This window comes from Xiphophorus hellerii, chromosome 3 (genome assembly GCF_003331165.1).
Source record: "Xiphophorus hellerii strain 12219 chromosome 3, Xiphophorus_hellerii-4.1, whole genome shotgun sequence".
Taxonomy (NCBI): Eukaryota; Metazoa; Chordata; class Actinopteri; order Cyprinodontiformes; family Poeciliidae; genus Xiphophorus; species Xiphophorus hellerii.
Genome location: NC_045674.1, coordinates 4,608,925 through 4,635,574, shown reverse-complemented (window position 1 = coordinate 4,635,574; position 26,650 = coordinate 4,608,925). Strand labels below are relative to the sequence as shown.

At 39.2% G+C, this 26,650-nt stretch overlaps 1 protein-coding gene across 1 annotated transcript in view; it reads left to right on the top strand.

Moving 5' to 3' along the window:
- The window catches only part of LOC116717101 (semaphorin-7A), a 58,885-nt gene that overhangs the window by 14,609 nt on the left and 17,626 nt on the right, over positions 1-26,650 (top strand). The window contains exons 3-10 of the mRNA XM_032558205.1: positions 6,477-6,539; positions 12,693-12,788; positions 13,099-13,204; positions 16,690-16,797; positions 17,089-17,228; positions 19,724-19,902; positions 21,402-21,510; positions 21,720-21,930. Of these exons, the coding sequence (XP_032414096.1) occupies positions 6,477-6,539; positions 12,693-12,788; positions 13,099-13,204; positions 16,690-16,797; positions 17,089-17,228; positions 19,724-19,902; positions 21,402-21,510; positions 21,720-21,930 (1,012 nt within the window). The remainder of the gene's footprint in view (positions 1-6,476; positions 6,540-12,692; positions 12,789-13,098; positions 13,205-16,689; positions 16,798-17,088; positions 17,229-19,723; positions 19,903-21,401; positions 21,511-21,719; positions 21,931-26,650) is intronic.

Here is a 26,650-nt window from a genome sequence, read left to right as displayed (position 1 = left end):
TAAGTAACTGTAAAAGCCCAAATGTCTGAGCAAAGTTAAATTATAAAATTTTGCTCAGACATTTGTTGCTTAAGAGCCATTAGAATACATTGGAAGCATTGTAGCTTTATTGTAAGCAAATATTTGAATTTGAAGCAAATTCATAGAAGAGGATGTCATCTGTGATCACTGAAATGACTCGCCCAGGTACCCACTAAGCACAAGCTGTCACTGATAGCACAAGTTCCTAAATCAAGATGAAAATCTTGGTGCATGCATGAATGGACTGTTAAAGATCCCCCCAGGAGTCATGATGGCAGCATCACTAAACTGTGAAATTGGGTGTAGCACAAAAACTACTCATTATCATAATCTAAATTGTCATCTCAAGGAAAAATTGCTGGTTTTCTCAAGCAACCATGACGTTTATCTTGACAGAACAAGAGACCAGATACAAGATAAAAGAAGTTTGCTTTACTCAAAATATTACTTCAGTCATGATTCTGGGAAAATTCTGTTCAGAATAATTGGTCACTGTCACAGCAAGTGTATTTTTTATTTTTTTTTCTGTTTGAGAATAAAAGATATGCATAGATGCACTATGAACAAGTGGTCAACTGTAAAATTGCATTACTGCCACCCAACATTCAAAGGTGAAGTGCCTTTAAGTCAAACAACACTCAGTTTTAGTTTCTGGGCTGCTGTGGGAACATAAATCACCGAGTGAATGCACAGACCTTTCCAACTCATTCTCAGTAGCAGAGCTAAATTAATCTTTCTGTCAGGATCTGTGTTTTCTGTGTTCATTTAGAGTTTTTTGTGTCCTTAAGTCTCTTCGTTGTCCTGTCCTCCCCTTGATTGTTCCCAGGTGTGTCTCGTCTCTGTGATTACCCTCCTGTGTATTTAACTCCACCTGTGTTCCTTGTTCCTCGTCGGGTCCTCGTCAATGTTTCGTCAATGTCTAGTCTGTTCGTCGTCGGTGTGTCTCTGTGCGAGCTGCCGTGTCACTGGACTTATTTATTATTAAATCAACATTTTCATCTAACCTGGGTCCGCTGCCTCTGCCTCACCACCAACACCACCCGCACTTCATGACAGTAGGACCCGACCAGACTGAACGGTGAGGCTCGCTTCATGATGGACCCAGCAGCATTAAGGAGGTTCCCTCCAAAAGGGCAGAGCGGATCGAGGCGGAGATCCGGCAGGGAGGAGAGGACACTGGCTGAAGCTCTCTCTGACCTGCAGCGGGAGCTTTTCCGGGGAACGAGGCTGGTGTTGGCACCCCCCGGATTCGGCCCCCGTCGATACCTCCATCCGGAAGGTCAGCGACGTGAGCCGCCGGTGGAGCCGGCCCCTCGTCGCTTTCCGGAGCCGCCACCTCCACGGTCAGCCCGGAGACAGCGACGTGAGCCGCCGGCAGACCCGGCCCCTCGTCGCCTTCCGGAGCTGTCACCTCAGCTGTCTGCCCGGAGACAGCGACGTGAGCCGCCGGTGAACCCGGCCCCTCGTCGCCTTCCGGATCCGTCACCTCCGCTGTCAGCCCGGAGACGGCGACGTGAGCCGCCGGCAGACCCGGCCCCTCGTCGCTTTCCGGAGCCGCCACCTCCACGGTCAGCCCGGAGACAGCGACGTGAGCCGCCGGTGGACCCGGCCCCTCGTCGCCTTCCGGAGCTGTCACCCCCGCAGCCGGCCCCCAGGCTTCGCTCCGGCTCACCTCCGCAGCCGTTTCCAAGGCTTCGCTGCGGCTCGCCCCCGCGGCCGGTTCCAAGGCTTCGCTGCGGCTCGCCCCCGCGGCCGGTTCCAAGGCTTCGCTGCGGCTCGCCCCCGCGGCCGGTTCCAAGGCTTCGCTGCGGCTCGCCCCCGCGGCCGGTTCCAAGGCTTCGCTGCGGCTCGCCCCCGCGGCCGGTTCCAAGGCTTCGCTGCGGCTCGCCCCCGCGGCCGGTTCCAAGGCTTCGCTGCGGCTCGCCTCCAGCCGGCGCACCCGAGGCCGAATCAGCCGGCGTTCCAGCCGGCGCACCCGAGGCCGAATCAGCCGGCGTTCCAGCCGGCGCACCCGAGGCCGAATCAGCCGGCGTTCCAGCCGGCGCACCCGAGGCCGAATCAGCCGGCGTTCCAGCCGGCGCACCCGAGGCCGAATCAGCCGGCGTTCCAGCCGGCGCACCCGAGGCCGAGTCAGCCGTTCCTTCCGAGACTCCCAGTGTTCCTTCCGAGACCCAGACCCCCAGCGCTCCGACTCAGACTCCCTGTGTTCCTCCAGAGACTCCCTGTGTTCCTACCGTGACCCAGACCCTCTACGTTCCTTCCGAGACCCCGACTCCCGAGACCCTCTACGTTCCCTCCGAGACCCCGACTCCCTGACCTCCTGCGTTCCTCCTGAGACCCTGACCTCCTGCGTTCCTCCCGAGACCCTGACCTCCTGCGTTCCTCCCGAGACCCTGACCTCCTGCGTTCCTCCCGAGACCCTGACCCCCTGCGTTCCACCCGAGACCGAGACCCCCTGCGTTCCACCCGAGACCGAGACCCCCTGCGTTCCACCCGAGACCGAGACCCCCTGCGTTCCACCCGAGACCGAGACTCCCTGCGTTCCACCCGAGACCGAGACCCCCAGCGTTCCGACCGAGACCCCCTGTGCTCCACCTGAGACCCTGCCTCGGGGGGCTCGTCGTCGCCGTCTGTGGGCGGCCCCCGGGACTCATCGCCACCTCCAGCGCCGCGGACGGCCGCCGGACCGCCTCCGTGGTTCCCGCCTCCAGCGCCGCGGACGGCCGCCGGACCGCCTCCGTGGTTCCCGCCTCCAGCGCCGCGGACGGCCGCCGGACCACCTCCGTGGTTCCTGCCTCCTTTGCCTCCGCCCACCCTGTGGGTAGTTTTTTGTTTGTTTTCGGACTCTTGGCCCTTCTTGTGTTTCCGCCCACGATGGTGGGTTGTTTTTTGTTTTTCTGGACTCTGGCCCCCCGTCCAGCGCCCCTCCGCCCACCCTTGTTGTGTTTTTGTTTTTTCTGGACTCTGGCCCCCCTTCCGGCGCCCCTCCGCCCACCCTTGTTGTGGTTTTTTTTTTGGGCGTCTGGTAGCCGCCCTTGAGGGGGGGGTACTGTCAGGATCTGTGTTTTCTGTGTTCATTTAGAGTTTTTTGTGTCCTTAAGTCTCTTCGTTGTCCTGTCCTCCCCTTGATTGTTCCCAGGTGTGTCTCGTCTCTGTGATTACCCTCCTGTGTATTTAACTCCACCTGTGTTCCTTGTTCCTCGTCGGGTCCTCGTCAATGTTTCGTCAATGTCTAGTCTGTTCGTCGTCGGTGTGTCTCTGTGCGAGCTGCCGTGTCACTGGACTTATTTATTATTAAATCAACATTTTCATCTAACCTGGGTCCGCTGCCTCTGCCTCACCACCAACACCACCCGCACTTCATGACACTTTCTTTCCAGTCGTTAGAAAATAACGCTGAGTTTGTTGTTTGTGGAGCATTATGGGATGGTTGATGCCTCCCCTGTTAGTTTTTTTCCCTGCATCCTGTTAGCTTAGCATGATGAGTGCAAGCAAAAGTAACAAAGGGAGTCCTTTATTCTTTGCTTAGTATTCAAATCAACAGCTGTTTCCATATAGAAATAATTTTGTTGCTCATTACCTGAATTGAAATTGTTGACTGTGATTAACAAAGCATTTTTAAATACAAAGAAATTCCATTAATGGACCACAGTGGAATTAGGGAGAGGTAATCTGATTCAGACAATTAATGTGCTTTGGTTAAGGTTAGGGAAAGATGGAGGTTCTCAACACTGGTAAACACTGTGATTATAAATTGATCGGTTGTGTCTCTTGTTTTTAATTGCTGAAGGTGAAGTAATGTTCAACCATTATCCAGCACTTAACTTTTTTATAAGATATGATGAAAAAATTAATTCAGAGATGTGATATTTGCTGTTTATTCCCCAATTAAGTTTTAACGACTCTCGCTTTTGACTTTATTGTGTAGTTTTCAGCTCTTATTTATTTGCATTTTATCCCGTCTCAGAACTATTAAATCTGATCACTTTCAGAGGAAGTGCAGTTTGTCAGTATTGCTGAAGTTCATGCAGTTGCATTAATGTTTCTTTATTCCCCTAATACACCCCCCAAAATCTTTCTACTGTTGACTTTTGGAGTTTTCTTTATGATAAATCTAAGCTTGGTTGCCATTTTGTTTCAAGTATGTGACATGGTGAACCTTGTATGCCGAGGGAGATATAATGGCTGACCCACTGCTGACCCTGAGCAGCAGCTGAGATCCAGAGAAGACTGTGGAAATTAGGTCATGCATACAATAATGAAGCTGCAGCTATTTGTCAGAGGGGAGAACATATTTAACTGAGCTAATGTTGCCAACATATATACCCAAGATTACTCCTTTGAGTATCTTACAGCACTATACTAGCTGGCCAAAAATTGAAGAGATATTTTCTAATATGTCTGCAGTCTGAGTGTGCTGGGTTGTCCTTCAACATGATGAAAGGGAATAAAAAGATCTGTTAAGATTGCTTCATTTTTCTGAGTCGGACAAATGTCTGAAAAGTGAATACACCCAAGTTAAAATGTCAGGTTTACCGGTGATAAAAATGTTTTTGATTAATCATTTCTAAGACTTTTTATATAAATTGTGACATTTATCCTGTAAAATCCATCCATCCATTTTCTAACACCCCTTAGAGGGGTTGGGAGGGGTGCTGGTGCCTATCTCCAGCTAACGTTCCGGGTGAGAGGCGGGGTACGCCCTGGACAGGTCACCAGTCTGCAGGGCAGGGCAACACAGAAACAGACAGGACACACAACCAGGACACACACACTCACTCTCACCTAGGGAGAATTTAGAGAGAACCTAACAGTCATGTTTTTGGACTGTGGGAGGAAGCCAGAGTACCTGGAGAGAACCCATGCATGCACAGGGAGAACATGCAAACTCCATGCAGAAAGACCCCGGGTTGCAGACCTTCTTGCTGCAAGGCAACAGCTCTACCAACTGTACCAATGGGCAGCCAAAAAATCTTTTGAAGGATGAAAATAACAGCAGCTATACCCTCGCTGCACAAACAAGAACACCATTAAAGTAACACTTTCTTGAATCATTTTTTGACTCAGTTTCAACATTTAGTTCACAGATGTCATCAATTAAACCAAAATATAGTTGAGGTGTCTTAGCAGGATTTGTTTTCATTTGCTTATTTGCATCATTCAGCTAAAACTGTAGTATTCAGAGAGGTTATGAAGGATTTAAAGTATCTCATATCAGTTATTAGAAGGGTACAAAAAGGGTGCAGACAATTTTTAATCATAAGTCCAAAAGGAAAGTTTGGCACAAATCTGCTCTGCATTTCACCAAAGAAACACCATACCCAAAGTGAAATATGGTGGTGGCAGAATGATGGTCTGCTTCCTTTAGGTGATACTCAATGTGTTGTCATTTTAGGATTGAAAACTACCAATCAGTGTTGACACAAAACATGTCATTTAGAAAACTTTGAAGGACAGTTAGAATAATTTTCAGCTTCACTCTGAGTACAAGGATACATCAAAATCAAGAACAGAATAGTTTCACCAGAAGAAAATTTTAAGTTTTCAAAATTCAGAACGAAATCTGACAGAAAATCTTTGGGGTCACTTAAGGGAAGAAAAGAGGTGTTCTTGACGTTTGAAAAACAGGTTGGCCAATTATTGCTAGGTCAACAGGTGAGATAGTAACAGACTGCTTCCAAGAAAGACTGGCTGCTGAAATTAAATCAAAATATGTTTCTACAAAGTATTAGTATATGAGTGCACTTATCTCAACTTATGGGTGGTATCCGTTGTATTTTTTCATATTTTTTCTTTAAACTGATTTGTTTTATAGCTGAATTGTCCAGAATACGTGTCACAGTATATCTGGAAATAGCTTGATCTTATTCTGTACCTCACAAAAACTTGCTGTTTTAACAGGGACGTTTAAACTTTTCAGAACCTTGGTATCTGTCGTAAAAAAATGAAATTACACTTTGCCTGTTATTTCCAGTAGAGAGTGGTTTAATGGAACACAGTGGAAGGAAAGTCAATATTTTATTACGTGAAAGCATCAAAAGCGAACACCAATCCATTTCACGTAAAAATGAGAGAACGAAAATTTTTCTTTTAAAATTCAACAATTTATGGTAGATGTGGCATAAAAGGCTCAGAAACAATCATCAGATTTTCAATGATGAACCAATTACATCAAAAGATTTCCCTTGTAATGTCATATGAATAATTGGCTGTGGTGCAAATTTGCTTAGAGGAGCTCTGGGTCTGCATGAAAATGTCAGGGCAGACTGAAGAAAAGCACACATTTAATGAGAAGTATAATAAAAAAATATATAGAATGAAATACCTCACATCCTGAGAAAAAGCAAGCAATATGAATGTCATTTGTGAGGACTGTGTTCTAGAGGCTGTTGTGAGACTGAAAGAGTTTAGTGTGAAATAACTTGGCACAAAATAAGCCGTCCTTCCTCCCACAGATCCCAGCGGCATCGGATCAGACTGCAATTGATACCTGCAAGGCAAAAGCTTCTCCAGATGAGGTAAAAACTCATCCTCACTGCCAGAACCTCCATCTCTTCTGCACAACCCTAACCAGCTCAATCAGTGCATTTGTCTCACTAGCATGTTGTTTCTCATCACCATTATATTCAGCACAATAACGTATGACTGTGAAAGACCTGTGTTTCTAGACTTGGATGAACCAGATAAACATACAATGATACATAAAGACATCAAGAAGTGGAAATTTATGTAGATGGAATACAATTACACATGAGATGGTCCTACCTCAAAACAAACACTGCACACTTGACTGAGCACTTAATTGCATTGAATAATTTACATCAATTTCTCAGAGAGAAAAATAGAAATTAAGAATTAGTAAAGATAGATACATTTTACAAAATATGTAAACTTGTCCCAGAAAATACCTTATTTTTTAAGTAAACTGCATCTTCACAGGATTCGCAACAACTGAAAGCTTGTAGTAAATCCACTTCAATGTAGGATGTAAGAAGCTTCTACAGTGAGGGGAGCAGAAAGAATCATTAAAGTGTCACAACTGTCTTCATGAACCTTTTGAATTCCTACCATCAGGCAAATGATATCCTAACTTTAAAAGTAAAACCAACAGACTGCTACACAGCTTTTAACCACCAGCTGAACTAGAAATTGTGAAATCATCATAAGTGCTGCTAATTATGTGGTTTGATTTAGATAATTAAAGTGTTGAAAGACAATTAAAGGAGGTTTTGAAGGTCACAATACAAATGTTTTGTAGAATAATTTAGCTTTAGCCTTTCTTTAAAGTCCATAGATCAGAGTAGAGAGAACTCCATCACATGTACCATTGATTTAGAATTATCTGCAACAACAACTCAAATATGGCAACAACAAAAAAAGAATGCTGTGCATTTCACACCTTTAATACTAATATGCACTAATTAAAAGAACATAAAAAGCTACACATGTTCAGAAATTTTACTTTCAGGTACCAGTACTTTATATTAACTCATGCTTAAACCTGTGCAAAACACATTTTTAGTAAATCAGCACACATGGAAAAATGAACAGTGTGACAGCAGCTTTAGTTTGAAAAAGACATAAAAGAGATAATGATGTCAGAACAAAATAAAATCAGTCCTAATGCAGTAGTATACATCCTTATAACACACACGACAAGTTTATTTTTTCAAAATGTATTTTTTTCATTTAGACTCAAGTTAGAATCATTACTAGAAACTTGAAAACACATTGAAACAATATTTTTTTCTGAGAAAAAAGGCATTCAGCATCATGCTTATGGTCTCAGTCCTTGGTGGGAGAAGCAGCTGGACCTTCTACATGTTACTGCCTGAAGGTACATTGTTTTATTATGCATGTTAGTGCCTCCTCACACAATAGCTTCTGCATTCCCCTGAATAAATACATATATTACCAGAGAATACAGCTTCCAGTTCAGTCCTGGAATTTTACATTTATTTTGTAACATTCTAAAGATTGTTATGACTTCTGATATGACTGCTTGGTGCATCAACCTTACTCATATTTGGAAATTAATCTCTAACAGTATCCTGTGGCTGATTGTTCTGCTGTTTTATGTGGGCGAGGATTTAGCAGGACATGTTTCATTATTTTTGCTTAGGTTTAATCTTCTTGTTACAGCTTGAACCTGCTCTGCTTCTGACACCGGTATGCCACCAACGTCACAAAGCGCAGGAAAACAAAAGCTTTAATACAATTTTTCAGTCAACACACACAGTGCTGCATGTTTTCGGCTTGCAGCTTTAATAAACCACCGTCTCAGTCTGACAGCTGTGTCATCCCGAGGCTGCGGTATTACTCACAGCTACACGGTGTCAGTGGTGACTACCTACCGCGAGCTGGTCTGCCACTGATTATGTTCTGAAGCCCCCTCTCCAACTCATGCTACATTATAAAAAAATCTATAGCAGACTTGCCCTATGCCTTTAGGAAAGTGTAACAGTTGTTTCAAAATAGCACATGTGGAATCCTCAAAAGGTGTTTGCATTGATGTTCATTACTGAAATTGAAGCATTTAAAGCCCATACATGAATAAAAATAAACATTTAATACAATTCAGAAAGTGGTGTGATTCATACCACTCTTCTGTATTTGGCATAACTAATGCCTCTTTTTACAGACATTGCTGTTGTCCGTAGTATGTAGTCTTTTATTAACCGATCGTCCTTCAAAAACGAAGGAAAACTCACTCGTATGTGTTTGTTTATAAAATGTCTAATAGGTTAATCTCTGCCCTATCTTTGATTCCCAATTATCTGTGCTCTGCCCAACATATTATGGTTAATGTTCCCACAATTAAATCAAAATATGGAGAAATAATACAATGGTGCTCAGTGTTAAAGCTGAGCACCAACGTTTAAAGATATTCTAAAGAAGATGCTGTCTGAAACCTGCAGATGTCTAAGTATTGTTTTTTATTGTTTTATGACACGTGTCAAACGCAAGGCCCGCGGGCCACATGTGGCCCGCTACGTCATTTTATGTGGCCCTCTCCCCCACCACCGTTTTACAGCCCCATTGATTGACTTAAAATAGGTTTTGAGCACGAATTGACTACAAACTACATCTCCCATAATGCCTTCCGATTGTTACCAGCCAACATTACGGCTTCTCGCCACTAGAGTGCAGCAGAGTCACCTCAAGCTGATTATTAATTTTCCCAGCGAATAAAACTGAAACATCGACAAGCTAAAGAGCGAAGTTCCGTGATGTTTCAATCGAGGACTTTTACCGTCTACTGCCCCTGATTTGATGCCACAGCTTCGACTCCATGCAGCTCGTGTTTTGTCCATGTTTGGAAGCACCTATCTGTGCGAACAGATGTTTCCAATAATGAATTTAAACAAGACCAAGACCAGATCGCGCATTACTGACGAAAACCTACACGCCGTTTTGCGGATTGCCACAGAATAGAACTAAAACCAGACATCGACGAACTGACCAGGGGAAAACGGTGCCAGACAGAAAACATTGGTAAGCACGAACAAACTAAATTTAAATAGAATGAATGTAAAACCAAAACTCAGTATACTGGAATATGCATATAGTTTATTGATTTTGCTTGTGTTTTGTTTATTTACAGAACACAACACAATGAGGATGTGTGTGAGTTGGTGACAGGGTGAAGAGGATCAGCGTTGTGTTCAAGGACAGGCAACATCACCTAATTGTTTTGTTCTTATGTGAAATACATGTTCGTTGTGTAATAAATAACGAAAAAGTTTTGTGAAGGAAGTTGAGAGTTAATATCAAAACTTGTTTTTATTCTTTGTCGGCTTCTCTTTAACGCAGACAAAGAATAATTTTCTCAGCGAATAAAACTGAAACATCGACAAGCTAACAAGCTAAAGAGCGAAGTTTAGCTGAGCAGCTTAAAAATACTGAGCATATTTTTAAACTGCTCAGTTTAAAAACATTGTACTTTTTAAACTGAGCAGTAATTTTACATCCATGCAAACTCAAATGTAATATTTAAAACTTGAATACATAAAATCAGTTATTTAACAATATGAGGTGTTTAATTTATTTTTAACATTGTATTTTCATACATTTATGCTAGGGTTGCCCAAGTCTAGTTTTCCAGACCTATCACTCTGCAACTTTAGATGCGTTCTTTCTCTAACACACCTGGATCATTGACTCATTCATAGGCCTCTACAGAACTGAGTTGCTGCTAATGGGGGAAGTCAACTTTTTGTCCGGGGTATGTTTTCGCAGGGACGCATCTAAAAGTTGCAGTCTGGAGGACTGCTCTTGGGCATTCCTGATTTATACCGTCAATGTGGCCCGTTGAGGGTGGCCAATATGCTGAAGTGACCCTTGGTGAAATTGAGTTTGACACCCCTGACCTCAACCGTGTTGCTGTTTGTTGATTACTGTAAAAGTCTGCTGCTTGATCTTTCTATGTGTTCTTCCTTCTCCGCCAGGTCATTCATGTAAATAAGAATTTGTTCTTATTAACTCATCTGGTTAATTAAGGGTTAAGTGAAAAAAAAAATTACAATATAACTGATACACTTTCACACTATAATTTAAAAGATTAAAGGTCTATACGATGTAATGGTTTGAAACATTTGTTAAATCTTGATATGAGTGAAATGTTTTAATGCTAATGGCATCCTTTTTGACCTGACAATATTTTCTCAGATGATTCAACAATTTAAAGACTCCACTGCATAACATAAAATATACCAGAACTAGTGAATTTGGTCTAACAACTATAGGTGTTTTGTAACAATCTGATTGACTTCAACCTTTACTCTGACATTCACACTGAAAGTCAGACCTTTTTGGCCGCGACTGCGTTTTGCCTGTCTGTTTGATGTGATGTGCTCAGTCTGCACTTATGTCTGGCTCGACCCAACAGATTCATGAGAGACTCGAGTTCAGTGTTTTAACACTTCTGTTGTTTATTTTTATGAAACTATTCATCTTTTATACATTAACTTGAACAATAAATAGACAGTTAGAATGCATTTACTTGTGAAACTTGGAATTCAGATAAAACGTGAGCAAAAGAAGCATGTTTCACCTTCTGTGTTGAAAGCAATACAGAAGGTTAGATGGAGATGAATCAAGCATTCTGCATGTGGGAACTCTGTCTAGCTCTGCATAAGTTTATCAGGAGCACACACACTGTTTCTTACATGACAGTTCTTCCTGAATACGGGAGGAGTAAAAAAAAAAATCAACCTACAAAGTCTGCATGACTCAATCAAATCTCACTTGGGGCTTTTCAGGCTGATATAAAAAGCACTCCCACTCTTGAAGATAGGTTTTTTAATTCCAGGTGGTATTAATCAGTGTGTAAAACCATCTCTCTAATGTGTTTTTCATTCTTGGTGAGCGATCCTTGGTGATCATGCTGTGGACATTGAAACTACTGTGTGTTTAGAGAAGGTGTATGGGGACTCTGATGTTTCTGCTCATTATGATTCCCAGTCAATTTGTCTGTTATCAGAGGATTAAAGCCAAACTTTGTCACAGGTAATTGAAATATCAAATAGTTATGTGACATACACTGTTTAAATCTAAACAACTACAATGGTTTGCACTCACTCACAGCTCTTTCAGTATATTATAACCACAAGCTGCCACTTATCCACTAGAAACATATTTTTATCAAGAGATATAGGTTTATATTTTAACAGTTCCTCATGTGAATTTCTTAAGGTGGTTGCAAAAGTGCTCAAAAACAATATAAAACATACACAGCATGTGAAATGAACAGAAATGTCAAAGGATTTGGTTAAGGGGTGACATGTGGACCCAACAACATATAAACCTGTCTTGTCTTGCCAGGTAGAAAATATCAGTCCCAGTGTCAGGTGCAACTGTGACTCTACAGCTCACACATTTTAACTTCAGCTCTCCATTTAATCGTGAACATCAAAAATCAATGCCCAAACATACACCAGCAACTATGTTTTTCAAAAACTGAAATGCGCGTGGACACAAAATAAAAGAAGCTAAGTAAAATAAAATCTCATCCCACTCTACCACCTATCCAGCCACCTACATACCCACCTACACATGTCCAATCCTCATTCTGGATTTTAGCAATGCTTCTCTATCATCACTGGATATGTATCTAAACTGATGTTCTCGTTATTTTCAACATGAGAAAAAAATGCCTCTTTAAACACTTTTTAAAAGTCTTGATAAAGGATGAGCAAAACTTCCTAAAAAACTGATTATTCATTAAGAATATTTCTGTAACCATATTCATTCTGCATCCATTTGTGTACAGTGCAGTCCATTATTTGTCCCTATTGATGAAGTGGTGCATAGTATTGTACTGCAGGTCTAAGCCTTTTTTGCTGTCTGCCAAATGTGCCAAGCATGGAAGGCTTCCAATCTCTTCTCAGCAGCCCATTTTTCTCCAGTAATCTGTTTGTTTTCTGTTGCACTTTTGCTTTGTTTCTCCATCCCTCTATTCTACCTTCCACTGCTTGAGTCCCGTGGTAGACTTCCTGTTGTCTTTTGTTTTCTTCTCTTTTTTTTAAATCCCCCTTTCACCCTTTTCCGTTTCTCTCCCCTTCTCTTTAATCCTTAAACCCTAAAAGAAACAGCATATTTTACTCCCCTATCCTCTGCATCCTTGATGTTTTTCCCTTTTCTGTCTCACTCACTTTCTTTTTCTTCAACAGATGGAGTGCGACAATTTCATCACCGTCCTTCAGAAAGTTAATGACACATTCATAGTATGTGGGACGAATGCTGGAAGCCCCAGATGCTGGATGCTGGTAAATATCTACAGATAAATTCCTTTGAGTTTCCCTGTCTCTCTTTCTGCTGCCATAAGACCTTTCTGCAGTAAATTGAGCCATCTGTAGAGCAGCTGCAAACAGCATTTATCTATTTCCTCACTTATTTCTTCTGTTCATAAAATGAAGGCTAACAGTTATTTACACTCAAAGAGAATGTTCTTACTTCAATATGATCCTTCACAGATAAATTGAAGTTTACCCAGTGAGTGAAGGGTAAAACATGTAATGAGACAGATCTCAAGGAGACCTCCGCTTGGCTCCAATATCCTGCACCTTTCCCCTGCAGGTAAATGACACGGTGCTGACAGACGTCCAAGGCGGTGGGATGATAGCGCCAGCCTCTCACATCTCACCTCCCTTCCCTTCGCAGAAGTCAATCAACTTGCCTGCAGGTAATGAATTCCAAAAATGAAAACTATTTTCCTTTCAAAAATTCAGGTTTAGATGAAAAGAGAGGAAACATCAAAGATTTTATTTGTAATTTAATATCTGAGGAAGCAACTGCTGCAAAACATCAGACTCTGTGGTACAAGTTCCAAGTCATTTAAGAGTTGGTGAAAAATCTGAGTGATTTGAAGTATTGGTTCTAAATTAGGAACACTTACTGAATTCATTTTGCACCCAAAATTGGATCCAGTGAGTTATATTTGCAGGGAAGAGAATGAAAACATGGAAGTAAGATAAAAGGCAGCCAAGGGATGGTGTATGTGGAAATTATGCATATTTCTATGCATGTTCTTTGCATGTTAAGTCAAGTTCAAGTTTATTTATAAGGCACATTTCAGCAACAAGGTAGTTCAAAGTGCCTCACCCCATATAAACATCATACAGTAACACATTATGAAACAAGCAATAAGCATTACATTTTATCAAATGTCATCATTAAAATCATCATGCAAATACATAAAATATACAGTCAACATGTCTGAGCAGAAGGGCGCAATGATATTTCTCTAAGCCATGCTTAGGATCTCCATGCTGCCTTAAAATGATTAAATGATACTATTTTCAAAATAAAATAAGCAGACATGTTATGATGTTGGAGATTACTTTTTGCAAATAGCTTTGGCATTGCCTTTCCTGACTGAACTTCTCTCATTCAGTCTTAGTTTTCCACCACTCATGTACTGTAAAGCATAAAGGTTTTGCTACCCCTTGCATATTTAGTTTAAAGTAATTTTTGAAATTCACCAACATGTTTCTTTTGACCTGAAATAATATTAATGCCTAGCCCATACTTGTATCTGATGCAGGATCTCTTTCTATGTATCTGTTTTTTCTGTACATTAAATCTAAATCTAATTTCCATGCATTTGTTTAAGGCATAGAGATGAACAAGATAAATATTATTTGGGGAGTAAGTGAGTGTTTTAATGCAGTAGAAATTAGAAATTAATGAGTAGATTGATTTTCTTTAGCATTTGGTTCTGTAGAAGTGTTTCAATCTATTTCTAAAGCCTCCTTGTCTCCTTGGCACCTGTCTTACTCTGGAGTAAAGCCACCTTCAGGTCTTCATATTAACTCAGCCTATTTGTGTCAGGAGAAACAACGTGACACTTGTGAATCCTGGGCTGCCAAGAGCAATCTTGCTCTCATAATCATCTTCTATTCGTGTAATGAAGATGACTAAAGGTTTCTTTTCTCTGTAGTCCCTTGAAATGTTAAGTGCAAAATGCTTTTTGATGATTATACAGACTCACCATAAAAGTTCTTATGTTGCCTAGTACTGAAAGCTCTGACTTATTTAGACTCATAATCAAACTATAGTTTGCTTCTTTATTATTAAGTTATATTTGGTTATAGTTGGAACTTAATCACATAAAAGGTTTATTAATATTGACTAAAAGATTTGTTATAAAATCCACTGTGGGCTGAGTAACTTGAGTCATTTTGCAATATAAATAAAATCGCCCATTTTGGCAGATGACTAATCCTAACATAAGAACAAATCACTTATTTGGATCAAAGGCGTTCTTAAGCTACAGTTGGAGACAAGAATTGAAAATCACGACCAGTGTATCTAAATGAAATGTTGAGTTCCAGTTGAACTCAAAGTTTATTACATCACTCCCATATGTTCTCCAAATGCATAGTAGAAAACCAGTAGGATTTAGTCATTATTGTGTGCAGTGACCAGGCAAGAATTCTGGTAAGAATTAGTTGAGTTGCACTTGTATGTATGCAGACTCTGTACCAGAACATTTATTCATAGAGGTAGTAATATGGTACAATATACAAGACTGATTTATTGAGATAAAAATTAAACAAGTAGAAATCCAATCTTTTTCTTAGAGATTGAATGCAGTTTTATCAGTAGGGCAGCCATGTTTTATGTTGAGGTTAGGGGAACAGAAGAAGTCTATTTTAACAGATTAATTCATCAGTCTTGCTACTGAGAAATTCCAACTTTTGAGTTCAATAAACTGTTTGCAGTTACTAAAGTTGCAATTTACATCACAAAGTTGGATGTTTTTAGAAAATACTGTAGTATGTTCTGTAGTTCGACTATTCCAAAGGGCATTTCTATAGTCATCTGTGTCCTTAAGTATTCTGTAGTTAGATTGTTCAAGTAGTTTTTCTATAGTTATACATTTCCTACATCAGCTCTGTGGTCAGGTATTCCTGCGTAAATTTATGTTATTGCCATGGAGAAGAGGTTGTGAAGGGAATTGTGAAAATAACCTACAGTTTGTCTGTACAGCATAGGAGTGGCTCACAACAGCAACTTAATAAAATGTTCCAACTTAAACCAGAGTTATAAGACATAGAGGGATAAAGCGTTACAATAGTTATTTGAAAAACTGCCAGACACTGTACTAAATAGTGCTATGGTAAGTTTTTGAGACCAATTTAATTTTATTTATTTTTCCTATCATAAATTTTAAAAAGAAAAACTTAAAAGCTTTGCTCCCCAGGTTTTGTTTGGTCCCCAGCTAAGACTTAGATAATGCATACATTAATTTTAGTAAACTTAGTATTTTGTTACAACTTGGCTTCGGCAGATCGCTGAACCTGATGTGAATGGTATGACAACATCTGACCTATTTCTGTAAAGATTTTTACTCAATATTTTTTCAAATCTAGCTTAGATTTCTTTTGTATGTAAAGACAATTCATATATAAGGCTGGATTTACTTGCACTTGCAAATTACAGACAAAGCTTCACAACACAAAAAATAAGACTCTTCAAATGAAACCCTTGAGTGTGTAGGTATTAAGTCTTGCATAACATTGCCTAAATAGGGCTGTATCTAATTAAACTGACCTTCAGTAGTCATTGTGCATGAAGAGGGACTTGCAAATTGTGTGTTTCTTCAACCATCTAATGCAGATGGGCTGTTTGAAGAGGCACTTAAATCAGTGAGGGTTTGGCTGCTCCTCCACATGGGGGGGGTTGATTGTGCATGCAATGAGTCGACCCCTTTGCTTGAGTTCAGTGGCATCTACATACTGATCAGTCCTGATTAAGATGTTACTGCCATGATTTCAAATGCTTCCCCCTCTGCATTGCTATGGAGACAGCTCTGCATTGGATTGTAACAATATGGTCATTTGTAGCTCATGGGAGCAAAAGCTGCTCTGCTTTATAATGTTGTCTTTACTTTGCTCTTGGCTCCCTATTCTCTGCCCTGCTTTTTTTATATTCTGTCTTTGTCTCCCAGGCCCTACTTTTTTCCCTCTAAACTCTGTATTTAATGTTCTCTCCTCTTTGTCTTCCCCTTTTTTCGCCATAGTCAATTCTCTTCTTGTGTCACTCCAGGCGCCCCTCTCCTCCATTTCAACCTTGTACTGATTCGCCAAGTGTGCCCTGTTTTTTATTACCTGCCACTCACCATTTCTTCTCCTGTGCATCTTTTGTTTTTTCCGCCTGTCTCAGATGGGAGTCTGTACTCGGCCATGTCATCAGTGGGAGGTCACACCGGCTTGATCCGTCGTACTTTTGGCTCCCAGAAACTCCTGAAGACGGAAAATGTTTGGCTGCTGAGTGAGTAGGTGGGGGGGAGTCACGCAGAAGGTGTACACGTTTAGATAATTGCATATGGAGATGGTGGGTGGTGCTCTCTGTAAATCATCTACTATCGTTCCCATAGGGACAAAACCATGTAGGTGTATTCACGACTGCTGTCAAACTGTCTTTCCAATCAGATGCTCATGTAGCATCTTACATGGTTCTTTTTTTAAGATAGGAAATAACTGCACAAGAAGTGCAGTAATGCTTTTAGTTTAAGTGTTGATGTATTTGATCTCTGTGGATATATTTAAATCTCACCTGTAGATCCTCAGTTTGCTGGAGCATCCATAATCCCTGCCTCGGAAAAGTACAAAGAGGAGATCTATTTCTTCTTCACGGAGTTCAACAAAACAGCCCGAGTGGATGAGGAGCCATACAGGGCCCGCATAGGTCGAATCTGCACGGTAAAGAGTCTGCATACAGTTTTTACCAAATTCATATACACCCTATATAAATAGGCATAAAATCCAACATTTCCTGTGTCAGGTAAGCTAGAATTGCCAAAATTTATATTTGCCAAACATTTGTACATACAGCATATACAAACATCTAAATTCATGTGTCTATGGTTTTCAGTACATTTGGCAGCATTAGTGGCTTCAAATCCTGTTGGGAATCTTCCCACTCTTCCATTTTTAGTCCTCTTTATAGATGTTCAGAATCTAGCTGGGTCACAGCAAGAGATCTACAGAAGCCACTTGTGTCCTTTATTGGTGGCCTCATGGTTGATTGAGAAAATGTAAACCTTCACTCTGACTTGAAGAAACACTCCCCCATTCCCTATAATAATTTCAAAAAATCTTATTTTAACAGTGTCTCATACATTACCAGCGTAATTTTATTTCATCCAACATAAAACTTAAAATCAAGGTGACCAACATGCTTCTCTTCTAACCTTGCAAATATATTACCAATAAAAAAATATTGAAAACTTCAGGGCAAATATGTTGTATTTGTGATGAAAAAACTCTGATGAATTACTGTGCTGATATTGCAAATGCTTGATAACATTGTGACCAAAGTCTGTTGTCTGGAGCAGAGACTTTAGGTGACAGATGGGAGCTGAATCATTTAGGATTAAAATCAGATCAACAGGTTTCTGAATTTCTATTGGCTGCATTTCTTCATATCGTGTAACTTAGTGCATAATATTCAAAATATGAAAATTTATCAATGTTTACGTAATAAAATTTATATTAAATGGCTCCTTAAGATTGCTGAACACCCAGGAAGCTTTTAAAGAGGGCTAGAAGGGGCTAAGTGTTGTTCTTGGGTGTCACACTAAAATAAAATCAGGACTGTAATAAACTTTATAAAAGTGAGTTATTCACAAGATTGAGGGTCAAAGATTACATAAACATAAATACGTAAACCACATACATAATTCAGACTAATTGAAGCCGTTTTCTTTTCTTAAGTTATTGTTCATTAAAAATATTTTCCACATAAGACTTTCTCATCAGGGGTATTAGTGGGATCTGAGGAGGTTGATTGTCATGCCCTGTTAAAACTTAAAACACTGTATTTGTGGTAATGTCATTCATGGAAGAAATAAAATGTTCTCCTTTCTGAGTGCTCAATCAGTAATGCAAATAACAACTCCATTATTCTCTACAACATTTTGTACTGAATACCAGAGGTATGAACACTATTCATTTGTGCACCTCAACATCTAAAATAATTATTATAAATCACATTTCAAGTGATACCGTCATATTTGGAGTTAGAAAAGAACCAAATTCAGAGAAAAACTGTGGTTTAGCATTTAACATAGTAGTGATACTTTATTAGCTTTGAATGTTGTTCATTTATGGAGGTGTAAATATCCATTTAAATAACCAATAATGTGGGAGAGCCTTTCTGGATGAAGTGTTTTGACTGAAAATAACATCAATAGATAAGTAAAAAAAGATAAAAAATTACAGGTTGCTAGCTCTATTTCTGCACCACGTTAGTTGTTTTGATGAATAAACCATTAAAAAATACAAAATGGTGAGGCACTTGACGATGCAATGGATCTCCAGGTGTGAATTGTGCTACATTTCCTATAAAATTATTTGAATGTTTTAGAGTCTCTCAGAAGACAGAATCTGTCATTGTAGAGTGAAATATGCTGCTTTGCTTGGAGGATGCTTTTAATCAAACGTTGCAATCAGCAGCATCAAATCAGGTGTTTTTCTAATTAGCTCTCAAAGGCAAAACACCTGCAGCTCTGTGTGAGCCGTGACTCATCCTCTAAATTCAAATCAAGAACCTTAAATGTAATGAGGAAATGTTGAAGAGGTATATTTTCATATTTACTGATCAATAACAAGTCGCAGCTCTTTATGAAATGTCTTAATTGTTTAAGTGATTTTTTTTTTTTTTTACTTAGCATTTCTTGGCTTTGTTTCTGGGAGGAACATGGATGAGCCCACCTGTTGTAGCTCTGTAGTGTCTCTAAGCAAAAGGGAAAATATATTTAAGGTTCAATAGTTTCCTTCAAACTGCAAAACCACTGATATGACTGAAATCAGTCTGGAAGGAAAACATAAAACAGGTTTTCTCCTTTTTCACAAAGGCACTGAAAAAGAATGCGAAATTTATATATCTCAGTAGAAACTGTCATTATTATTTCAGAGACTGCTTATTGCAATAAAAAGTATAACTGCATTTTTAATCACTGAGCTCTAAATGAAGTAAGTAGATAATAAACATCTTGGACTTAATATCCAAAGCTTTCTAAAATAAATAGTGAAATAATTCTTTTCAGAGGGAAATGAGGTTCTGCTGCTCTGTGTTGTGGGACAGAACTGTGTCACGGGCAATAAACACAAAGCGATCAAAAACACAATCAGCCTGCAGACCTGGCTGCCCCTTTGTGTCATTGTTAATAAGAGCCCCTCTGTGTTATTTCCAGGTGGATGAAGGGGGCATCAAAGCCCTCCTGCCAGAATCTTTTACCACCTTTTTGAAGGCTCGGGTGATGTGTGGCGCAGGCAACACACAGCAGCAGTACAACAACATGAAGCAGGCTGTGGTCCTGACGGCTCAGGACAAGAGGGCTGGAGTCATGTATGGCCTTTTTTCCAACGCATGGTAGGTGCAAACATGGCAACCTTTTAATTCTAGCCAAAAGTATGATTGGCTCTGTAAGAAAGCTAAACACATATGTACGATTTTGTAATACTGCTTCTTAGGACATGTTAAACCAACTTGAAGCAAGCTTAATGCTCATTGGATTGAAGATATAATGTTGGGGTTGGGTCTGGAAAAAATAAGATGTACAGTGAGTGGGTATCAAGATGAATTTAATAAGACCTGGTCAAAATTCATTATTTATGCTAAGGGTATAGCAGTTATTTGCAACTTACTCTGAGGTTTGTTCGTTTTTTCATTTTTTTTATGTGGAGATTGAGATTGAGATGATACAGTTATATTTGAAATTGTATGAATTAAACTCTATTTTAAACAAATAAATGATAAAGAAACTTATATAAAATAGAACATGTTAAACCATTCAGCCAACTTCGTGATGACTGATGTTTTATAATTTGCTGATTCTGATTGTTTTAAGCTAAGCATTTGAAATGAATTTATTTTAACTGTGTTGGACTGAGCTCTAACTGATGAATTAGAATGAATTAGAGGCTGATGGAATAATAAAAAAACAAGGTTTGTACTAACTAGACCTTTCACATTTTTACAAAGAGCACCAAAATAACCTTGATTCTCTATTTATTCTGTATGAATAAAATCCACTCAATTATCTTGAGCTCAATTGTCATCAAAGCAGTGGTGTTAAGAGACAAATCTTTTAATAAAAATATATATGATTATGCTTTGCTTTTGCCATAGAGTTTAAAAAAATTGCATTTGATTGCAGCCCTCTTTACTCTGATACTTTTAAATGAAATCAAATGCAATCAACTCTAAGAAGTAAATTCCAGTTGTATGGTTTAGTCAAAGCAGACGTCTACCAGTAATTTCTACTTCCCTCTGTTGACAAGCCTTGTGGAGATGCAAATTACTTTTGGCAGCAGGACTTGTCACCTGCCCACACTTCTAAAAGCACCAATACTTGCTCTAAAAGCCATTTCCAGAAAATTAGTCTGACCTAAATCTCATAGAGAATCTGTGGAGTGTTGTCAAGAAGAGGCACCAGAGCCAACAATGCAGAGAAGCTGAAGGCCGCCATTAAAGCAATCTGGACTTCCTTAACCCCTTCAGTGCAGAGCCACCTCTGCATTGAAGCAGTCCCTCATACTGCAAATTGAGCTTCACATTTTGAATTGAATTACCAACAGAAATGTAGTTTTCAATTATTTTTTATTTAATAAGATGCACTTTTAGGAAACAAAAGAATTCATTTCATATATCACAAAGGAAGGAGTAAATGACTATGGGCAGTGACTAATCCTTGGTGCGCCACAAACTAATCTAATTTGCACAGAAATTAAAAAGATGTTAAATATTAGGGTAACAAAAAAAAATGCTTTCAATTTCTTATTTCAAGGTGAAAGGTTGAATAAACAAGTTTCCCACATAACACCCTAAATACCTTTTCGAGGATTAATTTACTTTTTCCTCCATTTTAGGGGAAGAACGGTGGTCTGTGCCTATTCCATTGAAGATATTGATCGAGCCTTCTCTAATTCTAAACTGAAAGGCTACAGCAGCTCATTTGGTGGCACTCGACCAGGGATGGTAAGAAAATTTGCCTTTTTTCTATCCTATATTTTCACAGTGCAGAGACAATATGTGTAAAAGCATGAGTCAGTCTGTAATTTAGTGACTAAAATGTTATTTTAAAAATGGTAATAAGGGAGAAGCAATTTTGTGCTCTTTATTCAGGATGTTTTGCTTTTTGTACAATCCAGTCTGATGTAATTCGATTATTCCGCCTTTCTTCTCAGTGTGTACGTAAAAGTCCATCACCAGCAGATGGTCAGAACAACGTCAAAAACCTTGGCATCATGAGATACTACCCTGAAATTGAGGATGTAATTCGGCCGGTTGGTGTGAATCCACTCGACCTCCCCACAGATGATCAAATCACCCACGCTGTCGCAGATATTGTCCTGGCAGTCAATGATGAGCATTACACTGTCCTGTACCTCGGAACAGGTACGGGTGCACATTTGTGTGTCAAAATGTTAAGAGTGGCTACATGTGTAAAATTTTGTTTAGAGAGTTTTCATTTATTGAAAAAAATCCATGTTTACACCACAAAATTTCAAAATCTGACTGTTTTAACTCATTTTATACCTGTTCTTTCTGGAAAATTGCTTGTTCTGAACCCAGTTTTTTAATTTCCTCTCGGCTCTGATTGATTCCTGACTGGATAAACTGCCACTAAAAGAGGAGATCATTGTTACTCCCTATTGGTGCAGCATTACAGTGTCAAGAATTACATTTTTGTAACTGTTTTGTTAAACAAACAGTTTTAGAAAATCTTACTTCAGTTAGAGTAGAGGAGAATTTATGGGATGTTTATTTTAGTATTCATTTACCTCAGGTTAAGGAGGTGGCTGTATTTGTGAGCGACAGAGAACTAAACTCATGTTGACACTATTCATCATCGTCATCAGCTTTATTAAAGACACAAATAGGTCCATAGAAAAATAATACAATAACAACACAAAAAAAAACAATCACATTGATCAAGTAGTTTTCATATCAGATGAACTTGACTAAGAAAGGCATGTAAATTATTGGTTAGTGATGTCCTTTCACCATCCTGTGTTCAATATCTCCCTGGTAACCATGGGCAGCCTTAGTTACCAACATGTATTTTACTGCTTTGCATCAGAGCAGAATTACACCACAGCATCAGGATACAGGGCATACAGCAGGTCCACCACTTTTAGCTGCCAAGCACCTGTAATAATTGCAGTAGGATTCAGAGATGTTTCTATAGAGACGCTAAAAACCAAAAACACAGCATTCTCTTAGTTGCTGGTAATGTAGAACGTGTAATTTAATTGATCCTGAGATTAGCTTTAGTTGTTTTACGTGCATCAGTTTTAATCTCTTGCCTCTATTTTATAGCAGAGCAAGTCGTTTGAGTTATTGATTGATCAGCTGGCTGGCCTCCAGAGCTGTAGCTTTTTACTGAATCTTAGGGTGCATTCACACCAGCCCTGTTTTGTCCGCTTAAATCAAAGCTGGTTTGATTAAAACAGACAAATGCCTGCTCCCCAAATGCCTAGAGAGTCCAGATCATTTAGGAAGGTGTGAATATATAATTAAACTCTAACTGAGACCAAAAAAGCAAGCTTTGATTCACCCACAAACCTTGCTCTTGGTTCAGTTCAACTGAACTTTAGTGCGGTTCAAAAGCATATGAATACAACCAAAACAAAAAATCTAGTGCTAGCAGGTTAAATGGCTCGTTGCCATTTTACAAAGAAAACAGAAAAATCTTATAACTGCTAATATTTAACACCACTTCATTTTTGTTTATATTTTGTGAAGTAGCAATTTGTGGTTTAGTATTTTCTTCAAATGTTTTTGTGTTGTCTCCTTCAGTGGGTCTTGGCGCAACGCCACCACAGGTGAGGAGGTAAACAAGTTACTCAAAACTTTTGGTTTGTTTGACTATCAGGTGTGACTACACCCTTAGCGCATAATGACAAGAGCAAGAGAGATAATGTATGAAGGACTAAGCAGAACTAGAGATGTGTAAAAATACTGATTGCACTACATAATTACTGAGCTAAAAATGCAGAATTTCCAAAAAAGAATTTTTTGAAAACTTATACGGGGTCAAAATTGTGTCCACATACATTCTAAGAGTTACCATCTGTCACCTCTCTTCAGTCAAAGCAGTGACTCTGAGGCACAGCTGTTGCTTGTAGCAGTTCATCTAAAAATTGTGTTGCGCTTCAAGAGCATTACTATGGCAACCATCACAACTTGTATCCTCATGCTCTGTATGTTCTGAATGTGTCACAACTCTGAAGTTCACCAAAAAGATGTTTGTCGGTTCTGTCATTACTACAGTGACTGTATTCCCGTCATTCATCAGGCCTTTCTGGGTTGGGTGTATTTTTAGCAGACAGAAACGAATGTAAAGTTAAAAAAAAGAAAAGGTTGATGGCCACTCACTGTGGGCTTTACTAACTGTGTCAGTTAATGCTGTGGAAGGGGACAGTAATGAACAGCTGTGGATTTCTATGGTGGCCTAAAAAGAAAGTAGAACAGTTTGATTCACTCTTCCAACTGAGGCCAGGGAAAACATTGCATTAGAAATGCACTTTTTATCTTTGTTTTTTTATTATTATTATTTTTTGCACCCATAGATGCAGGCATTGTCATTTGTGGATAAACTTTTGCCATAAAAGGTTTTCATTTTAAACACCTTTGATGTTACCTTGCCTTCCCTCAGAGTGCAGGGTGTTAATATTCATCATGCACCAAGTGGAGCTAATCAGTCATCATAATTACTTTCAAAGAGCCTTTTATATTTGTGCAAATCATGGAGAGAAGTTACCTCTATGAAATTATTCAGCGTCAAATAAGGGAAACAGGATTAGATTCTAAAAGTCAAAGCCAATCAAATGAGCAGCTGTGGGTTTGCATTGAGTCCAGCGATGGTAAAAAGGACATTTTGGCAGACTGGGGTTATAACTCCTCACCACTGAGGGAGAATCCAGCAAATATGTTTCATAAGCATGAAAGAGGCTGAAAATTAGGTTTTGCAAAAGCTAATTGTAAGATGTGAGTCCATAATGCAAACATCACTGAGTGCTCAAGTTATAACTCTAGTAATACTGGCTTACAAAGTGAAACAAGACAACTGCAAACAGTTTAAACCAGAAGTGTACATACACTGTATAAACAAACACACTTTTTTCACTGTCAGATATTAAATTAGTCTAATCTTCCCCTGTTGTAGGTCAGTTAGAATTGCCAAAATTATTTCTGTTTCCTAATTACCTGAAAAATAAAATACATGTTGTTTTTTCCCCTTTGTATTAGTTAAAATTTGTCTATAAAAATGTCTAATTTGAGAATCCTTTCCAAAACCTTGCATCATAGTTTGAAGGAATTTTGACCTTTTGCTCCTTTCTGACCTAAATTGGTTTTCAGTTCTGTCCACTATTTCTCGAGACAAGATGACCAGTTCAAACTATTTACATCTTGCTTAGACATTTTTTAAAAGTTGGTGGTATGACTGGCATCATTGTTCGTTTTGTGTCAGAGCTTTAACCTTCTGGCTAAAGTCTAGAGAGTAACTGCTCTGAATGCCTTTTCAGCCCATGTTGGTACTGGAATCCTTTTACTGGTAGACTCAGTTTTAGTTTATTAACATAGTACTTTTGAACATTAATAATTTTCAAAGTCAAACAAAATAAAATAAAGGAAAAAAATGAAATGAAATTTGTCAATGTGTAACAAAGTGGAAACACAACTTTGACAATATCGGTAAAAAGATTTATATCAGGATGGTGTGTTTTTTTATGATTTGTGGTTTTGTTATCTAGGTTTTGCCTGAGAAAACAGGTGAAAAGAGAAAGCAGAAAACAAATTACTCAAGTTTAATGTCACTGAGAAGAAGCTTCTGGTTTCAACTGTAAGTCTGTCTTAAGTTGCACATCAGATACCTTGATATGAAATGTCTATTGGAAAGGGACCACAGAATATGTTTAAATATATGTTTTAAATTGGGTTTTGATATCAGATGACATTTGATTCTTTGAAAATAAGTTTTCCAAGTTATTTTTAAATTAACTGCCATAAAGTAGAAAAAAACAAAAACTGTTATTATTCAGTTTTCACCCATTTAGTAATGTGGCTAGGTACAAATCTTGTATATAACCAGAAAGTCTCCTGGGTTTGGAAGCTAAAAGAAATAATTTAAGAACACTGCCTTTGAACAAACTAACAAAGTGTTGACATGTTCCTAATAAGTAAAAGCACAGTTTACTGTGATTTAAACACCTTGTACTGGTCCCGCTGGGATACAGTGAACCAAGCTAGCGGGGTGAAGCAGTATTTGACTAAATTAATTTCTTCAGCTTTTGATCACGACCCAGGAAACATTTAAAAGGATTAAATTGATTTTTAAAATGCCAGTTCATGTTTTTTTTTTATCTGTAGCCACCAAAACAAAACAAGAACATATTGTGTTTTCCTTGAACAATGCTGTGAAAGGTAAATAATTGGTGCAAAGGCTTTACTTTTCCACATAAAGTTAACTTGATTCACAAACCACAATGTAATAAGATTGGAATTAAAATTGTTGATATCTTGTTATAGATACTAATTTCACTGAAGCTACATTTTATCACGCGTATCATAAAAAGGTGAGTCACAGAACTTTACCACAGGGCTCACGGGCATATGTGCATTTATGAAAAAATAAATGTATAAAGTTGATACAATTCCACAGGGATTTGTGTGGAAGCTTGGAAACACACTTAAGTGATGCCTCTTAAACTTTGAGAGCAATATGAAAACGAAATCACAAACTCTGCCAAACTCTAAGTATCTACTTGTCTATTATAACTAAGGGAAAACACGGACTTAAAAACGTAGCATTAGTTTAGAGATTCATTTACTCCATGGTATGGCAATGCAATAGGATGGAAAGCTCACAGATAATCTTTTTAGAAGAAGCTCTTAGAGCTTTTGCTGCACTCAAGGCTGAGCCAAGAGAAGTGCAAATGGATGCCTAAAAGCAATACAGAAGAACCCTTTCAGTAGGACTTAGGTCAAACAAATTAGCCTGCTTTTATTTAACTTACATTTTCTTAAATATGGAAGCTTGATTTTTGAAAAACTGCTGTTTTCATCAGGAGAATATGATTGTAAAACCAGTTGTACTAAAACTGTAATTTAG